The sequence below is a fragment of the Fringilla coelebs genome (assembly GCF_963513975.1).
Source record: "Fringilla coelebs genome assembly, chromosome: 11".
Taxonomy (NCBI): Eukaryota; Metazoa; Chordata; class Aves; order Passeriformes; family Fringillidae; genus Fringilla; species Fringilla coelebs.
The window spans coordinates 7,888,806-7,908,448 of NC_140037.1; the positions used below are offsets into that span (position 1 = coordinate 7,888,806).

A 19,643-nucleotide genomic window follows, 5' to 3' on the forward strand; every position below is an offset into this window, starting at 1 on the left:
TCTGCTGAAATCCCTGCCTGCGTAGCAATGATTTAATTTCAGAAATCCCTCCGGATCCCAGCCAAATCCTGCCCTTAGGAGCACTTATTAACAGGGAGGGTTCAGCCTGCCTTTTGCCATGAGAGGTGCAGGAAGCTCATTTTTCTCAGAGCTGAGGGACATCACTGAGCCAGTGGTGAAGCCCCAGCTTGTCCCTTCTCTGGGTGCTGCATGGCCTTGCCAGGGGGTAAATCTGCAGGCTGGAAAATGGGGGATTCTCTTCAGACATGGGCGTAATTAGTTATTAATATTAATAAGTTATTAATAGATTATTGAGGTTTCCTAATGCCATTATCTTTGATTGGATTTACCAGTAGATTGAAGGGTCAGGGAGGGGTTTCTGGAGCTCTGTGTCAGCCAGGTTACAGCGTGATGAGGGCATAAAAGCTCATTTAAGGATTGCAGGATCATATCAAAAGGTGTCCAAGACGAATTCTGCCTTTTTGTCTTCTCCTGGGTTCCTGAATCCCCTCCCCTGTGCTTGGACCCTGCAGAGCACTTTGGAAAGCACAGACCCTTCCGTGCCCCCCTACTGAATTTGCTGGCAACCTCGGTGAGGGGAGAGAATGACGCATCTGACTCCATTTTATCAGAAGGCTAATTAATTAATTTATTATACTATGTTATTCTATACATCTAAAACTGAGCCTGCCAAGGACTCAACCCTGCACACACTGCCCAGAATCTCATGACTGTCCTCCAACAGTCCCAACACACACACACACACCTGGCCCTGACAGGCCAAGGAAACAAAACACCATCACTCTGGGTAAACAATCTCCATGTTGCATTCTACTTTAGCACAACACAGGCACAGCAAATGATAAGAATTGTTTTTCCTTTCTCTGAGGTTCAGAGAATGTCAAACGCAGAAATATTCTTGGGAAGAATTGTGCCTTGCTTTTCTCTGTGGTGACAAATGTGGGGCTGCAACCCCCTGTCCCTCTGAGCAGGGCACAGCTCATCCTGCCCCTCCCAGGCACTGCCTTCCCGGGCCATGTGTGGCCACAGCTCCTGATCTGCCATCCATGGCTGCAGAATGGATCCCAGCAAGGGGAGGGAGAGTTTTGTGTTTTCTCCAAGACAAAATGAGTTTTCTCTCACCACATGAGGTAGCAGAAAGAGCCTCACACCACTCAATGTTCTCTGCTGTGTGCCTCATCTGGGGACCTGTTTGGAGGAGGCTGAGAATCCCCTGAGTGTTTCAGCCTCACAGAAGGGACTCATTCTATTTGGATTTCTGGGTGTTTCACAAAGTGTACCACATACATATTTCTCTTTAACCTTCTTTTTAGCGCATCAAGATGAGATCAAGGGTTACTTCTATAGCACAATAATATCAGCCATGGGCTGCATCAAAAGCTTCTCAGCCATAATAACTAAAGACATGTATACGTATATTTTAGCCATTAAGGAGAAAACCCTGCCAGAATGCATTATCTTATTTTGGGCTGTAAAACTTTGAAGCACAAACCTAAAGCTTCATAGTACTGCAAAATGACTCTCAAGAGACAGAAGGATTTCCATAGCTAAATTAAACAATGGGCCATCCAGGCTACTTGCAGGGCTGCTGCAATGGACAAAATTGGGTCCTGTGCATAAAACATGAACTCTGCTTTGCAGCTTTAAATTGGTTCTTTCATTAGGAGAGCAGCTCTGAGCCAGCTAGTGCCACACAACAGCATGATCTATCCCTAAAGTGGGGAGGATTTATGGGAACCGAGTGCTGAACTCAAGGCAGCTCATCCATCATGTTTTGAGCACAACCCAGTGGGCAGAGCATAGGACTGTAAATCTGGGAAATCACTGTGCCTTGATTTCCCTGCAAAGCAGGGTGGCAGCAGAGGTGTCAATTAGGAAACAAGCCAAAATCCAAGGAAGGAGAGCTCTGTGTGCACGTGCTGCTGGCTGTGTTCAGCACTCCAGCTTATCTGAAGGCATGTGGCTGAAATTGCCCCTGGTTTTAGCAGCTGGGCAGGCAGTGGGGCCCTGTGGCTTTGCAGGGGCAGTGAAGCTGCTGCTCAGCATCCGTGAGGGAATCTCAGCCCGGGATGCAGGGGCAGCACGTGACGAGTGAGCAGCAGCAGCTCTGTGAGAGTGAGGCACTTAGGAGAACAGCAAGCACCATGGCAGTAAAAGGCAATCAGAATATTGATTCTTTTTACATACAGATAAGCCTGGAGCTGTAACAAACCCAGGGTTCCCTAAAACTGCTGGAACATTGCTAGGCTGTTTATCTGGCTGGGAGACACAAAGGGATTTCAGATTAAAAAGGAGTTTCAAAGCATCAGGTTTTACCTCTGGATTGAAAACATGTGGCTCTGTAGCAGGGTATGGATGATGCAGCCGCACAGATTCTGTAAATATGCATTGTCTGGCCGTGTGGGACAGATTTGTCCTCAGTGTAAGCGTGGGAAGCAGCAGAGCTGCACTGGAGATGAATGTGCCCAATTACCAGTGATAAAATCAGCCCTTGTTTGGGGCACAGAGCACGGTGCTGAGGGTTCAGCAGAGCAGGAATAAACACTGTGTAACAAACCTCAAAGCCTTGCCTGCACAAGGAAATTCAGCTCTCTAATTGCTCTTTTTTTCCCTTTTTTTTTTCCTTTTTGTCCCAGACAGTGTAACCGAAGTCAAGACAGACATTTACGTGACGAGTTTCGGCCCTGTCTCGGACACAGACATGGTAGGTGTCTCACAGGGAGGGGTGGCTCCTCCTCAGCTGCTGTGGATGTGTCCCCCCTCCTCCCAGGACAATATGGGTAAAAGTGGGGTTTTCCTAAGTGACAAGAGCTGGTGGTATCTCAGTTCCAGGGGCAGACAGGAGTTGTTTCCCAGGTGTGCTTGGGCTTTTGGAAACCAGTTGATAACTGGAGGAATGAAGGTGCTCCTTGGGAAGAGAGGAGGATGCCAGAAGCTGGTCTGGTTTGGTGGCAGTGTCAGAGACAATGATTCACCATCAAACCGTCCTTAGTGCCTGAACTGGAGGGTGGCAAAAGAGAAAACAGAAAATGCATGGACCGACTGCGCTATTTTGACATGTTCAGGGAAAATTATTAATGAAAAGGCCTGAGGTCTGAATTCAGGCTTGTATTCCCACAACAGTTTGTCTTCTAATTAAAACAGGACTGTGGAGCATAATTAATAGTGAGGTTTCTCAACAGCAGCTCGTGTTCCACACGCACCCAGAGAAGGGCTGGCTGTGGGTGGTTGCTCAGGAGCTCCAGGATGCCAGGTGAGGACAGCTGTGCTTTGAGGACTGAGCCCCTCCTGCATGCCCAGCCCCTGAGGTGCCCTGGTGCTGGCATAGCCCAGGCCAGTGGTGGGCAGTCCATGCCATGGAGGGAGCCCGTTTTGGGGCAGGGAGCAGGTTGTCACTGGCTAGGCTAGGCTGGAGCAGCGTCCTGTGGCTCTCACAGCCTCTCCAGAGCTGCAGGGGTTGAATTTTCTGGGCTGGCATGGCCTGAACATCTCTCCCGCTGTCCCACAGCAATCCTGTGCTGGCAAGCAGAGGAGCTGAGGGAGAATAAAATCTCTGTGTTTCATGGAGTAGCTCACTCCATCACTCTAACCCATGTTGCTTTGGGAAGACCACTCCCTCCAGGGTAAGAAGTTAAGTTGATGTCAGTGTAATCAAGATTATGAACCTCATCTGAGTTCTCCCTCTCTCTCTCCTGCTTTCCTACCACAGCAGAGACCCATTATATATTCAGCATTCGTAGCCCTTGGGGAGTATCTGATAATTACTTCCAAGGTGGAGCATATTTGATTAAGGGACTGTGTATAATGAGCTGTGAAGAAAAAAAATATGAGGTATTGAAAAGAAGAAGGTATTCTCTGCAATGTGATTTGACAAAATGAATATAAAATTAGGAAGACAGTTAAGGAATAATAAATTATTTCCCCTCCGCGTGCTTTCGTTCCGTGTATTTTACAAGTGCATAGCGAATGTGTTTTAGCTCTGCTGCTAAAAGTGAGGGAGAGAAACCCCATCTCCTCAGGAAAGGGGGAGAGCCTGCTCTGGGGCTTCCTTTCATCTCAGGAGCAGGGAAATCCCTCCTTCCCGCTGGCATCTGCCTGGTGCTGCTCCCCTCCCACCGCTCCGGTGCTCGGGAGCTGCAATTGCGGAATCGCAGAATTGGAATTGCAGTGATGGAGGAGAGGCAGGTAAAGCTGCCCTGGGGAGAGGGGAGCAGCTGCTTACAGAGCATGGAGGAGGTGGAGGAGTGAAATAGGGGTCTTGTCAAGCCAGGTCTCATCAGCTCTTGGAGATCTATTTCGCACCCAAGATAGCTCAGCTACCTTAGGAGGCATAAAATCAGCAGGATGGCTTCTGTGGTGGTGTTGGAAACAAAAAGTTTTAATAAAAGGCAAAATAACAAAACTCTTTACAGAGAAAAACCAAGCCAGGTGCAAGAGGCTCTTGCTCCTGGTAAAACACCTCTCAAAAGCCATTAGTTCCTTTGTTCTCTTCTTTTTCTGGTAAATTGCTCAGGTTGGACTTTTTGGTTTCTGTCCAATTGCCCATCCTTAAGTTTGAGGTGAAGTCCCCCAGGTGCTATGAAGTGTCTTTTTACCTAATTAAGGAAGTTTCTTTCCTCAGTTTTCTGGGCTTTTTTCCTTTTTAAGGAGGCAAAGGATAGTTTTGTCACTCTGTGAACAGGGGGCACATCCCTACAGAGGAGGACGTGTAGACCTTTCCACTGAGGTGCTCCAAGGGACTCCCAATCTCTCTTTTGGTTTGGAGAGCAGAGCCTGTTCACACCTGAGGTGTCACCCTGTTCTTCTAAGTTCTTCTAAGCCTTCTAATGTGTACATTCTTGTAGTGGAGTATCTCACGCACTTTGTTGTAAACAATTATTGTTTTTACATTCCTCTCTGAAGGAGGAGAAATTTGATGGACTGTTGGTTTGTCCAGTGTCATTGGAGAAGTGGCACTTTCACCCTCCAATCCACTGTCACTTTTGAAAGTCTACAAATGTTAGAGTCAGAAAATAAAGCACCCTTCTTCTTCCCTTGGAGTTGCAGAGTCCATGTTGTTTTATTTCATGTCCTATTGCGACACTGAAGTGCGCCCCAGTCCTCGGGACTGAGCTCTTGCAGCTTTGCCTCAGTCCCAGGGAAATTATTCAAAGAAAAACACAAATTGAAGGGGATTTTTTTGTTTAGTGGATGGACTCTGAGGACAGAGCCAGTCTGGATGTTTTCAGTCATTTCTGTAGGCAGAGAAGAGCATAACACAGAACTCAGTGTGCTCCTTGGAAGGGGTGAGTTGGGAATCATGCTTTTATGGAAAGAAGCATAGAAAAGAGGGGAAGATTCTGAACATGATTTCTCTTTGCTTCAGGAATGATTCCTAAGCATTAAAGAAGATAAGCAGGGCCTTGGAAGTCATTAAAAATGTTTTGCTTCTTTGTCTAGCACTTTTTAAATAGAAACAGGGAATGAGAGAGCCCTTTTCCTGGTAAGGACTTTTCCCAAACCTCCTGGGACTGCACACAGGCTCATTTCTTTGGGTTTATCCCAAGGAATAATGAATTAGAGATCACTTCCATGAAGGGGTAAAATACCTTGTACAGGGCAGAGCCCTTGAGAATGCAGAATTTTTCTTTCCTCCCCCAGCCAGGATCCAGAAGGTTCATATTTGAGCAGGGGTGTCTCCATGGCCAAGGAGCAGGGATGGATTTATTTACAGAGATGCCTCCATTCAGCTGCCATCTGCTGCAAAACCTGTAGGAATTTCTCTGTCCTATAGGAAAGTGATGCACAGCAGTTTTTCAGCGCTGCTGAGAAGTGCTGCAGGAAAGAAATCACTCACAATGATAAGTTTGGTTGGTCCTGCAGCCTCCAGGAATGTGTAAATAAAGATTACGAGTCTGCAGCAGCAGGGGGAGGAAGAACAGTTGGGACAGAGAGGTTTTCCAAAGACCCCTCTGCCTCTAAAAGTGGTTTCTGAATCTGCATTCACTGAGTGATGAGCTGGCTTGGCTGCAGGGTTTCAAAGAGGTGACTTCTAAGTGCCCCAGCTGGAATTTGGACTAGGAAATGGGTCTCTACATTGGCAGAAAGGAAAAAAAAAAAAAAAAGAAGAAGAAAATGGAAATAAAACAAGAAAAAGAAGACAAAAGAAAGTCACAGGATCTTGTAATGCCGGTAAAGTCTTCGATTCAATGATTTTCTAAAGGTGGCCTGGGGAACAGAATAACATTAAGACAATGTCATGCAAGTTTCTTTCTTTTTTATTTTTTATGAGCAGAGGTATAATTACCAGCATCCTGGCCAGATTCCATCTCCAGGATCTTTATTTTTACCTTCTAAAATACCTGTGTAGCTGCACAAAGCGGCCTTTCTCCCCTGAAACTTCTGCATAGAGGTGGTGGTGCAGCAGGGCTACCCCAGCTCTGGCCCCTGTAGGCTGTGCTGCAGCTTCTCTGCAGTGCTCAGAAACACTGACATGCACATTTTGACATCACAGGTAAGTCATTACCCAAAATGTGCTGAATCCCACCTACCCTGCACTGCTGTGAACCCCTTCTGCTCGTTGCACCACACTTTGTGTCACCCAAGGTGTGCCAAAACCCAGCTTGCTGCCACTTCTTGAGCTGAGTAAAACACAACTTACTTTTCTCTCCTGTCTCCCCAAAGGAATACACCATTGATGTCTTTTTCCGGCAGTCCTGGAGAGATGAAAGGCTGAAGTTTGATGGTCCCATGAAAATCCTTCCCCTGAACAACCTGCTGGCCAGTAAGATCTGGACTCCTGACACTTTCTTCCACAATGGGAAGAAATCTGTTGCCCACAACATGACCACCCCCAACAAGCTGCTGCGCCTGGTGGACAACGGCACCCTCCTGTACACCATGAGGTGAGTCTGCCTCTCCTTCCAGGGAATCCCAGTCCTCCTGCACGTGCAGGGACCTCAGGGTGCCTCACAGCAGGCTTGCACCAACTCTTGTTAGTAGATTTGAGTCTTGCCTGTGGGGATCCCAGCTGTGGGTTTCTCTGGGTCTGGATTGAGGGCACTCGAGAGGGCAGTTCATGTTGGGACTCAGGTGTTTATTATTTCTTATCAGGAAAACAGTCTCACTGCTGTGAGTTCTGCAGCAAGGCACAAAATGGCCAACAATCTCCTGTTCCAAGGGCTTTTCAGACTAAACTATCCAATTAAGAACTGACACCTGGATTATTTTCCCTTTTAACCCAATAACTGATCCCACAGAGCCCACAATGGGGACTTTTCTGCCCAATTACAAAATGCCACCCAAACCCATGGAGAAGGAGGAAGAAGCATGAAGAAGAAACCCAGGACAACACCCTGTGCCCTCCCTCCTGCTTCCATCCACAACACACTAAAAACCCCAAAACCTCAATTTCTCACCCTGTGGCACACCCACACTGCTCTCTGTAATCTATTGCACACTTCTGTGGGTTCCAGTCTGTCTTGAAGTCTGGGAAACTTTCTCCATGAATGAGGGTCAGAGTCAGTGCTCCCCTGGGGCTCAGGGCACCCCAGAGCAGACACAGAAATATTCCCTGTGGTGCCCTGGGTTTGCACACCTACCCTGCTGTTTTCCATGCTCTCCTTGTTTTGTACCTATGGACTGTCACTGATCCTCAGCTTGGACATTTTTACAGGTAGATTTTCCCTCATCATTCACATTGATTTTTCTGCTTTTATGTGCTGAGGTAGATGTGTTGGGATCTGTAGTTTGTGAGGTTGATGTGCCACCTGGCTTCATTTTCTTCCTGACCTGTGATGGGATATGGATCAGGTGTCCAGTGTTGGTATGGGAACATAAGGCTGGGAGAATTTGCTATTCTCCAGCAGCTTGAGAAGAGATCTAAATTTGTTCAGCATGTTAGAGCAGAACCATTTCACACATCTAATGAGACCAAGCTTGCTTGTGACAACAATGGGATTGTTTTTTCCCACTTTGTGGAATAAAAAAAAATCCAAATCTATGTGATCGATGCACATCATTAGGGAAAAAACCCAACAAACAGCTAATTAAAAACTGTGATTTGGAGAAGCCAGGGTTGCAGGAGCCATAGGTTGTAAATGAAACAACAAGCTGCTGATAAATGCACAAGAAAGGTATTGAGTTAGTTTTGGCAAGGTGTAAATCTTTGTTTTAAAAAATTATTTTCTCTGTCTCCATCTCCAAGCCAATGCTAAGTAATAACAGGCTTCATTGTGGATTCTTCTTCATTGTGTGCTGAGATGCTGCACTTTCACCTCTGTTTATGAGGACCAGGCAGAATTTCATCTCTTCAAAACTGGCTGTGAATCTACACGGTGTCAGCAAGTTTTACAGCCCACATTGATAAACAATGCCTTGCTTTTGTGCAGCAGTTCTCAAATATGAGCTAATCCTGCCAGTGCCCTGGGGGTTTAGGTCTCCACACATCAGTGATCTCACATTAAGGCAGATGGGGTAAATGAAGGGAAAAGCCCAACTTGACTTAAGGGCTCTGTTTTGCTCCCAGCTCTCTGACCTGCAAGTAGACAACTCACACTCCCCACACTTTGGATCATTGTCTGACTGTAAAGTATTACAGGAGCTGCTGGCATAAGACAGCCAAAAAAAAAAAAAAGACTCAATTTCAGAGCTTTTAAATCATTTCACTACTTCTTTATTCAGCAAACAGCCATTAGCTTCAGCAAGTTTTGTGTGACTAAAAAAGTATTGGATTTATTTTTCCATTCAGGGCTGGGCAGGTGCCAGGATGGCAGCATCATGAGACTCTTGGGAATGAGCTTCTGGAAGAAAAGAGAGCCTTGGGATTTTTAAAAATAAATTCAAACCATTCTTCAGTTCAGCACTCTCTGCTGAAGAATTGGGGAATGAAGGATCTCCTCTTACAGGTGCTCCTGGCCCCCTTGAATACCTCCCTAAGGTTTTGTCAGAGGTGAGGAGCCCACTCAGAGGCTGAGGGTTGGATATGAGACCTTTTGTCATGTTTTGAAGTGCACAGAGCCAGGAGCTCTTGTGCACAGAGATCTTTTCTTTCCCCAGTGGGTGAAGCCCAGGGGAGGCTTGGGCAGCACATCCTGGAGCTGCTCATGTGGTTAGAGCTGCCCAGATGACCACAGCGTGCAGGACTCCTCTGGGATTGCAGACAAACACATCCAGGATGGGATGTCTGTCCTGGAGCATCTGATGATTCCCTTTCTTCCTCTTGGTGCTGCTCAGGACCACCAGGGTCTCTTCTGAGTGAGGTGTCAGAAAGGAGGATGCAAGGGCACAGACTGCAGGGCTAGGACCAAGCCTCAGGCTCAGCCACCAAAATCTGTCTGGCTTTGCCACTCCAAGGCACTCCCACCTCAATTTCCCTGTCAAACAGTGATGGTGGTATCACCCTCCCTTGTTAACTGCTTTGAAACCTCTCCCAGGAAAGGGCTGAAGGGAGTTTTCTGTCCAGGTGATGCCTTTGCTGTCCTCCCCCACAGCCAGGGACGTGCATGTGTGTCCTTAAAGGAGGGACAGGACCTTGAAGCCAAACTCACACAGCAAAGTGCAAATACCAAAGGGCTGCCCTGCTCACTGGGGAGAGAGTTTGAGCTTCCACCAGATTTCCAGTGCCTGGCAGCACTGCCCAGGTGAGCCCTTGCATGGATCAACCTGGCCCTGCAGTCTGACTCCTGAGAATGTCCTGCTCCTTCCCCCAGGCAATATCCTTGAGGGATCAGCTCTGCTGATATGCAATTAGAGGCACGTCTCCTGCTATTTATCCTGCTGGGAAAGCCAACTTCTCTTAGTCAAGGCTTACAGTTATAGATGAACTTGCTCTGGTGGAACAGCAAGTCTGACACATGCATCCAGCAAAATTACACCTGTGTGACAATATTTATAGCTCCTGGAGAGAGTCTCTTTATCACTGACCAGAGCTCCCAGGAGCTGCACAGCAGCTGTAGCCGAGCATCCAGAGATTTCCTCCTTCGTGGCACATTCTCCTCCTGGATCAGTGCAGTGTCACAGGGCACAGCCCTGACCACTGACAGGCACCTGGGCCACAAAACAACCTTTGTGACCACTGCACTGAGCTGCATTTCTCTGCTTCCCAGGATGACTGATCCCTCTGGACCTCCTCTGTTCCTCCAGCTGCCTCAGAGAGCAAGGGCAGTGCAGTTTTATCACGTAGCCCTGCCTCTGCAGTCTCTTCTTGCAGAGCTCCTGTACGGTCCCAGTAGTTCACAAAAGCCCAGCTCTGGTCTCTAAACTCTGGTGTCAGACCTGAGTGCAACAACGTGGGAATTGTGCGTGGATTTATGTAAGGAAGAGGCAAAAGCAGCCAGCCATCTCTGGGTGTACTCTCTGGCTCAGACTGTGTGGGGCACACAGATAATGCTCTGCTTCTCCCCAGCCTTGAAGCACAGAAAAACAGTGAAAGTTTAATGCTGTGCTGATGGGATTCAGCTTTGTGAATCAAGGCTTTAAAAAGCTCTTCTGCTCTTAACAGGGCCTGTCAGAATGGCGTGTTGAGGCTTTGTGGTTATTGTCAGAGTGGTTCCCAGACAATATGTGCTCAAGTTATGTACTTGGAGGATGTTTTCTTTACCTGTCAGGCTGACACATTCCCTGCATGCCCAAAGGCTCTGCCTCAAGAGCCTGTGCTGCTGAAGACAACGTGCAGTCCTTGGAAGGAGGCTCTGTGATCCCTCAGGTGAGGCAGAGGCAGAGCAGGAGGGAAAGCTGAGCCCAGGACACGTGCAGACCTTCAGGGGCTGTGGAATCCCAGAGCAGGTTCTCTACCTGGTGTGCCATGCTCAGAGGTTTGGGCTTCCCATGCTGCCTTTTGAAATCACAGAGCTTTGCAGTGTCTCTCCCTCAGCACAGGCTTTTCTGGGGTGTCTTTACTGGCTGGGGGGTTTTTAGCCCCCAGGCTGTGATGGCTCCAGGCTTTGCTGCACCCTCCCCACGATGGAGGTGCAGCCTCTGTGCAGGAGCAGCAGCTGGGACAGCCCAGCCCCAGCTCTCCTGGGTTGTAGGGGCTGGCAGCTGTTTGTCTGTTCCCACACCAGGGCTGATCCCAGGAAACATCACAGATGGATCCAAGCAAAGCAGAGCTTGGCTGCCTGATAAAAACACAAGCAGGCAACAAGATGAGATTTGTTCCAACTTTTCCCTGCCAGAGCAGATCCAAAGACAAAAATGATCCGTTTTCCAGGCTTGGCTTTGTGCAGACAGGCTTTTTTAAGGAAACTGTCCCAGGAGGGAGAAATCTTCAGAGAACACCTTATCTCACTGCATTTCTGCCATCATGGGCTGAAATCTCCAGGGGCTGGGGGAGGATGGAAAGTGAAATCAGTGCTTCCAGATCCAGCACGAGGATCCTAGGAGCAATTTGGCTTTCAAGCTCAAACCCCTCAATTAAACCTAACCTAGATTCTCCCACAGCCTAAACCGTAAACACTGCTCGGCCTGACTGTGGTTATTAATGAACCTCCTGGAGAAGAAATCAGGACAAAACTCCAGCAGTATCCCTGGCATAAACAAAGCCAGCCCTGCCATGCAGGGTGCTGTCATGTTTTTGTAGCACTCACACACCGAGGGATTATTACATTTGCGTCCCAGAAATTGGGCTGAGATCCTGGCTCATGCTGCAGCTGCACGCAGGTAACGACAGGGGCTCTAATGACACATCAAAGGCTTTGCTAAGCTCCTGGTAACCATGAGAACGCAGCTGAAGAGGTTTGTTATCCCCTCAGCCCTGGCAGAGGGATGTTTAGCCTGATTCACGCTTCTTGCCATTGTGTTGGCGCAGTTCAAAGGACTTCCCGTGACTTTAAAAGATAAAAAAAATACAGGTTCTGTCCTGGATGTTCCACTTTCGGTGCCATTGTGCCAGAAAAGTGAAGAGAAAATGTTGGAACCCAGGAAATTCTTCTGGCTGCCCTGGAGGACTCGAGACCCTGCCAAGGGGCTCAGAGACTTTGGCACAGAGCCCATGACCTCTGTGCCTTTGATTTGGACCCATGCTAAAAACAATTACCAACCCTATATGAAGAATTACAAGCCAGGAAAGTTTAAGTAGAATAATAGTTGGTTTGCCATGGGGTGAAAAATAGATTTTTGGGGTTTTTAGAATGGGGGTTATGAAGCAAGATGGAGGAATCTGGGCGTGCCCAGCCTTTCTCCTTCTTCTTCTTCCTCTTCTTGGCCTCCATCTTCTGCTGTGATGGTGGCACTTTTGGATTGGTTTAAGGTAGAAGCTCACTGTCTAACACAGGTGATAGGTATTGGGAAGTTATGGTAAATGATGTACATGTAGTTTTTAGTATAAAAAGATAACACTGCCCAGGGCAGCCAGTGTGCCTCTGTCTGACCTGCTGGACAGACCTCGGCAGGCCAGAGACAGAATGTTAGAGACAAGGAACAATAAACAACCTTGAAAAGGAGAATGGAAGAATCCTGACTCCTTCTTTGGCTGCCAGGCTGGGAAAAGAGACTTTCTAACCCATCTTGGGGTCACTGTGAGCAGCAGAGATTCCGAGAAGAAAACACGAGGAGTTTGGGGTTTGGCTTCAAGGCAGTTCTGCATAAGTTGCTGCAGGTGCCTGGGACTGATGAGCCAAAGGCTCTGACTGCTGGCTGATGATTTCTGGAAGCTTGGCTATTTTTTAGGTGCTCTTTAGGCTTTCTAAGGACTTTCCAGGGCTGCTAGATGTGAATAGCCCATCAGAGCAATGAAGCAAAACACAATGGCTCTCTGGCCATCAGCTGCCTTACACAGCATAAGGGGCAGAGATGAGAATTTCTGCAATAAACCCTTTAATCCAAATGCTGCAAAGGCTGTGGTAATTGTCTGGGAAGGGAGAGACATTCCTTGTGGTTTGACATTTCATGTGTTACCTGTGAACCTGCTGACCTGTGGCTGGCTGAAGCTGCTGAACCAGACTCATCTTGCTAGAATGATGCAACTTTTTTCCTTTTTTTATTTAATTTTGGGAGACTTAAAAACTCCTTCAGTTGTAGGTGGAGGAGTGGCAGATTAGGTTGCCTTTCCAGTGGTTTGTTGATGGATTCCTTGTTTTATTACTTGCTGGCTCAGCTAATAAAACAGTCTTTAGATTTAAATTGCAGCTCCCACATTGAGGGAGTCATCCAGCATCCATATAAAATTGTATCCTTCCCTTGACAGCACTTGCTCTTGTTGGCCATGGCCTGGAGAAGGCAGGATTTGGCCAAGACCAGTCTCTGCTGCTGTCCTGGTCCCTTCTGAGGCTCTTCCTGGCTGCTCTAAATGGCACAAACCCACCAGACCCACTATCTGCAGTCCTTGGGGTCATTCAGCCTTATTCAGAGTGGCTGATGATCACAGCCAACACTTGCAGACAGGACAGTGGAAGGAAAAGATTTCCCTGGGTTTTTTGGGGTGGGTTCAGGATGCATCAGAAGGAGGGCACTGGTCAGAGAAGAGGTCCTTTGGAAAAGCCAACTTTGGGTACTCCCAGCTAAGAGCCTTTTGAAATAATAAAGCAAGGAGTGAAGCAGATGAAAAGACAGGGAGGTAAAAAGGAAAATTCTGGTGTGGGCTGCTGAGGGAGGCTGGGGAAATGTCTCAACATTTCCCTGACACAAGTGACAGTGACAAAATGAGAAGCAAAAAGTCCATTGCAGTTGGAAAAGACCCAGAAAGAATTGAAGACTGAGATCTGTGAGAATATGCCTGACAAGCTTGCCAGCCAAGAGTTCCCCAAGTGGATTTTCAGCTGGCTGTAGAGAACATCACAAAAGAAACAAAACAGGAAGAGAAAGGCAGTCAAGTCCAGACCAAGCTGCCAGGTTTTTACACCTGTGCTTCTTGAAATCCTTATTGGAAAAGAGAGGCATCAGAGCAAATGAGCAATTTGTTCATGGTGGCCTTTGAGTGTCCAGGAGAAAATAATTACAACACTGTGCTTGTAGGCTTGTGAAAATCCCTGTCAGTCTTCAGTGAGCCTTGACTGAAGTCTAAAGGTCAGGTCTTCTTCCCTTTCATGTAAAACAGGTGCATTCAGTGCAGTGTGAAGAACAGATCACCGAGTCAGACAGAGTGATTTGTCTCCAGAAGTTGCTTTGGGCACACAGTAGTTCTTGCCTTGGCTGAAAAAGCCAGGCTGGAGCCAGCTGTGAAGCAAGGAGGACAGGCAGCATCCCCTCCATCCCCTCTTTGCCAGGTTCTCACAGGGTTTCCATGGGCAGGGGTTCAGGCAGGACTGGCACACCCACTGGGGTTTTTACAGCAATTTGTGAAGGGTTTGGTTTTGTCCACTGAACTTTATTATGTCAAATTTTAAAAAAAGTCCTCTTTTTTTTTTTAATAGCAGCATTTAAGGTTTGTCTATGTAAAAGAAATAATCCTTATTTTTATTTTATTTCCTTAAAAAAAAAGTTATTCTTTGCTTTAGCAAACAAAACCCAAAGCCTTTATTTTTTCAGGGTTTATTTTGCATTTCACTAAGCTCAGTATTTTCTGTGAAGAACAACTTAGCTGAACATTTTTCTAGCCAAAGGAAAATATCTGAATAGAAGCTTCTCAACCTGAGTTTTGCACAAGCCACCTTCAGTCTGTGCAGTTGCCCTTTCTATCCACATGTTGCTCCTCTCCTGCCATGGTTTGTTTACTGTTGTGCTGAGCCATCAGAAGTGAGTCCTATTTCTTTTTCCTACATAAGGTTCCTTCAGAGAAGATCATTTTAGACATCTCCTGGGAAGCTGCCTCTCCTGGCTCCCTCTCCCTGGCTGCACTATTTGCAGTACTCCAGGAAGGAACACCAGCTCCCTTTTTTAGAGCCCTTTATCATGGATCCTTTCATGCCTGGCCCCATATTCTGCAGCTTTTTATGCTTTTTTATGGCTATGCCTCCCTCACAAAGCTGCTTCCTGACAAGGCATCCTACTGGGATTTGGGGGATTTGGAAAGCACAGGTTGTCCTGCACACCCCCAGGTATTCTGCTGGGATTTGGGGGATTTGGAAAGCACAGGTTGTCCTGCACATCCTCAGGTATCCTACTGGGATTTGGAAAGCACAGGTTGTCCTGCACACCCCCAGGTATCCTACTGGGATTTGGAAAGCACAGGTTGTCCTGCACACCCCCAGGTATCCTACTGGGATTTGGGGGATTTGGAAAGCACAGGTTGTTCTGCACACCCCCAGGTATCCTACTGGGATTTCAGGGATTTGGAAAGCACAGGTTGTCCTGCACATCCCCAGGTATCCTACTGGGATTTCAGGGATTTGGAAAGCACAGGTTGTCCTGCACACCCCCAGGTATCCTACTGGGATTTGGGGGATTTGGAAAGCACAGGTTGTCCTGCACACCCCCAGGTATCCTACTGGGATTTGGGGGATTTGGAAAGCACAGGTTGTTCTGCACACCCCCAGGTATCCTACTGGGATTTCAGGGATTTGGAAAGCACAGGTTGTTCTGCACACCCCAAGGCTGTTGCAGTTCCTCACCTGCCTGCAGCAGCCTCCACAGTGGAAGGAGGAGCCAGGGGAGGTGGGATGAGGTGTCCTACATGGACAGGGGGTGCTGTGCCCTGGTGGCTCCATGGATCTGGACTTTGAACCATCTGTCAGCCCTCAGCTCCTTCCAGAGCACCAGGCCTGTTCCCTGGGAGCCCCTGACTCCATGTTCTTAGAAGGATATTATATTATATTATATTATATTATATTATATTATATTATATTATATTATATTATATTATATTATATTATATTATATTATATTATATTATATTATATTATATTATATTATATTATATTATATTATATTATATTATATTATATTATATTATATTATATTAATGCTATACTAAAACTATATTAAAGAATAGAGAAAGGATACAGAAGGGTCAACAAGAATGGTAATGAAAAACTTGTGACTCTCCTCAGAGTCTGACACAGCTGGCTGTGATTGGTCATTAAGTTAAAACAATTCACATGAAACTAATGAAACACCCATCCGTTGGATAAACAATCTCCAACCACATTCCAAATCAGCAAAACACAGGAGAAGCAAATGAGATAATATTGTTTTCCTTTTTCTCTGAGGCTTCTCAGCTTCCTAGGAGAAGAATCCTGGGCAAGGGGATTTTCCAGAAAATATGATGGTGGCACAGGAGCTCTGCTCACAGCCCATAAGCTGTGGCACAGGACTCTGGGGCTCTGGCACATTTCCCCATTGCACTCAGTGGGTGAAGATGAACTTGGTCAATAGGTTTGAGTTCACACCATGGAAAAGCTGCCAGATGTGTGTCCTTCTGTCCTCTCCACAGCTGGGGGCCTTCTGCCCCGAGGCTGGTGAGCACCTGGAGCCTTTGCCAGTGCTGCTGGCTGCAGGAGGCAGTGGCAGAAGGGCCAGCCTGTCCTGAGCAGCCCCTGTGCTTTGTCCTGCAGGCTGACCATCCACGCCGAGTGCCCCATGCACCTGGAGGACTTCCCCATGGACGTGCACGCCTGCCCCCTGAAATTTGGGAGCTGTAAGTACCCCCAGCACCTCTGCAAGGAGGGGCTACAGGGCTGAAGAGCAATCCTTACTGTGGCTGGTGTCACACAGGAGTTTAGTAACGGTAACATTCATTTTTGCTGATGATAATAATGTGACCAAATTGTTTTTTCTGGTGTCTCATACATGCAATTCATCGCCGAGCAAGTCTGTGCTCAATTCAGGTTTACAAGGTGGGTTAGACACCCTTGGTTTTGCTGTAAATTTATTTAGAAAGTAACCAGGTGAGAATCAGTCTTTTCTTCTCAGTCTCTTCTTCTCCCAGGTAAAAAGGGACAGGATGAAAGGAAATTACCTCAAGTGCCAAGGGATGTTTAGTTTGGATATTACAAAAAATTTCTTCACTGTGAGGGTGGTCAAGCATTGGAACAGGCAGCTCAGGGAGGTGGTGGAGTCACCATCCCTCAAATTGTTCAAAAAATGTGTATTTTGGGCACCTGGGGACATGGGCTTGGCAGTGCTGGGTTAATGGCTGGACTTGATAATCTTAGAGGTCTTTTCTAACATTAATGATTCCATGATTATAAATCTGAGTTGTGCTTTTCCTTCATCCCAAGGGGAAGCTGGGAAGACAGATTTGGGACAGCAGTGGAGTCCCATCCCGCCAGCCTGAGCACCTGGTTCCTCTGGCTCCGTGCCCCAGTGGAGCTCACAATGCCCCTGCCCCTCTTCAGTCTGCCAGACAGGCTGCTCTCAGCTGGGAGTCTTGGAAACTCTGGGAGTCTCAGCCCCAGCAGCCAAGGGTCCTGGCTCAGGGAAGATTTGCAGGCTGCTGCTGAGTTGAAAGCTGCTCCCGGACTTGCAGCTGCTCAGCTGCTTGGGCTCACCATAAAATTCCCTCATCTCTCCCAAAAGGAAGTTAAATTTCACTTGGTTTTGTTCGTAAAGTGAGTGGGAGCCAAACCCCAAGACCCTGGCTCACCATGATGTGGAAATAAACATCCTAGTCTGGCTCTGCCTGGGCTCTTTCCCAGGTCCAATGAACTGAGCACCACTTTTAGTCTGTATTTGTGTTAGATGAGAGAGCTTCCCACCTCCAGGTAAAGAATGAGCCCACACCAGTAACCCCCAGAGAAACCCCAGCCTTCCCAAAGTGACACTTCCCTCCTGTAGCCATTTGGGAGCTAACTGAGGACAAAGTTGAAAAGTTTGATTGGCAGGAGAGGAAATCATATTTATCATGTGCATCTGCTCTTCTGCCTCATGACAAAGTGTACCCATGAAAGTGGATTATTCAGAACTGCTGAAATAAAGCTATTTCTTAGGCAGCACCTAATTAAATGTAGAACTCATTGCCACAAGACATCACTAGGGCCTTAGAGAAGGATGAATTATTAATGTTAATTGACCTTGTGAGGAGGGATATCAAATCTCCTACCTCAGGCCTAAACTCTGGGATTATTACAAGACTGGCAGGAAGGCAGATTACTGCACATCTAATTGCTCATAATGTTTCTTGGTGAGGAAAAGAGATTAATGTGTGTGTTTCTGCTGGAACACCCTTTGGGCTTATTTTTTTTACTGATTTGACCTCTGAATGATGAGAGTTTTGAGACAAGGAGCTCAGAAAGCTGCCCCTGGTTAACATTAATGTGACTTTTTCTAAAGCACTCACAGAGCATCAGAGCTCACCTCTCCTGTGCTGGAGTGGGATTAAACCAGTGTTTTCACTAAAAAGCCATTGACAGCTGGAAGCTGCTCATTTTCAAGAAGCCTAAAGCGGGTCAGGTTTGCAATTAGAAGGACAATGCCAGTGCCAGACCCTGCCCAAAGCATGCTGAGTTTGCCTCACAGACCATTTTCTGCTGATCCCCACCAGTGACTCAGCAGTGCCCTCCTGTCCCTGGGCCACCAGGGCAGCCCCCTGAGGGGGCAAGGCAGGGAATTTGCAGGAGAATTCAGGGCATCAGGCATTCCAGAGAGCTTCAGCTGCCCACCTGCAGCATCCCTTGGGCCAGGTGCAGTGAAGGGATGGCTCTGCCCATCCCCTGCTCCCTGAAGAGAAATGTGCACAGCAGAGAGCTGTTCCTAAGCCATCACAGGACACTGGTACAGCAGCTATCTGAGACTAGGGGAGCAGGAGATGCTGCTGAATTTACCAGCTCCCCTAAATGTCCACGAGCTGTCCCTGCTTGGATTGGTTTTTGCATTGCAAACGAGGCATTGAGCTGAACCAAAGCAGCTGCCTGGCATTAAATGTGTTCCAAACATCCATGCCATGCCTGTGTGACATCAGATACCTTTCTGTCCCAGACAACCAGACTGCTAGGAGGTATTTTTCCCCATAATGGCCAAAATTCCTGCTCATTCCAACTACATATACATGCATATACTTGGTATGGGCAGGAATTGCGTGTATATATTTATATATGCTCTGAAGGAGGATGGAGGGCTCCAGAAGCATGTGCAGGGCTGGAAGGAGGGTTGGAAAAGCAGAGTGACAGGTGCCAGCCTGCACCAGAAGAGCTTAGGCAGCACTCTGGCCTGCTGAGGAGCCTTGGCTGATCACCAAAACCTCTCCCAAGGCTTTGCACAGCCCTGCTTAACATGGAGCAGGTTTGCCAAAACCCAGAGCACAGCAATAACAGGGGTTGCTTTAGAAAGATCACAGAAATGTGGTTTTCTCAGGACATAATCTTCCACAGAGCAGGAGCTGAGAGTTTTCTCCAGTAGATCTGACACCATTGCTTGACTTGACCACAGCCAAAGAACTCCTTCAGGTCTTCACCAGGAGAAGGTGGTGGTTAAAAATGAACTGAAGGCTTGGTTTTGTGAACTTTGGTGGGTAAAAATGAACTGAAGGCTTGGTTTAGTGAACTTTGTTCTTGCTTAAAAAGCTGGTGCAAACTTGGTATGTACAGGAATTTTGGGCATTACAGGGAGAAATAGCTCCCAGCAGTCTGGAGAGACTCAATTTTTGGATAACCATAGGACTGGAAAAGCCAAGAGCACTCTTGACAGGGGGGGTTGGTCACAAACAGAGGGAAAATGCTGCAGACAGGTGGAGGTATTATAAAAAAAAGGCCTTATAAAATATGGTTTAGGCCCTGCTACTCTAGCTAAGCTAGGAGTAACTTGTAAGTTCCCATAAGGAAAAATCATAAGAA

General features: G+C 47.2%; 1 protein-coding gene across 1 annotated transcript in view; it reads left to right on the plus strand.

Annotated features, from left to right (window-relative positions):
• The window catches only part of LOC311158025 (gamma-aminobutyric acid receptor subunit alpha-3-like), a gene marked incomplete at its 5' end in the record, with an annotated part of 61,488 nt that overhangs the window by 28,614 nt on the left and 13,231 nt on the right, over positions 1-19,643 (plus strand). The window contains 3 exons of the mRNA XM_084213131.1: positions 2,662-2,725; positions 6,685-6,905; positions 16,428-16,510. Coding sequence (XP_084069257.1) covers positions 2,662-2,725; positions 6,685-6,905; positions 16,428-16,510 — 368 coding nt within the window. The remainder of the gene's footprint in view (positions 1-2,661; positions 2,726-6,684; positions 6,906-16,427; positions 16,511-19,643) is intronic.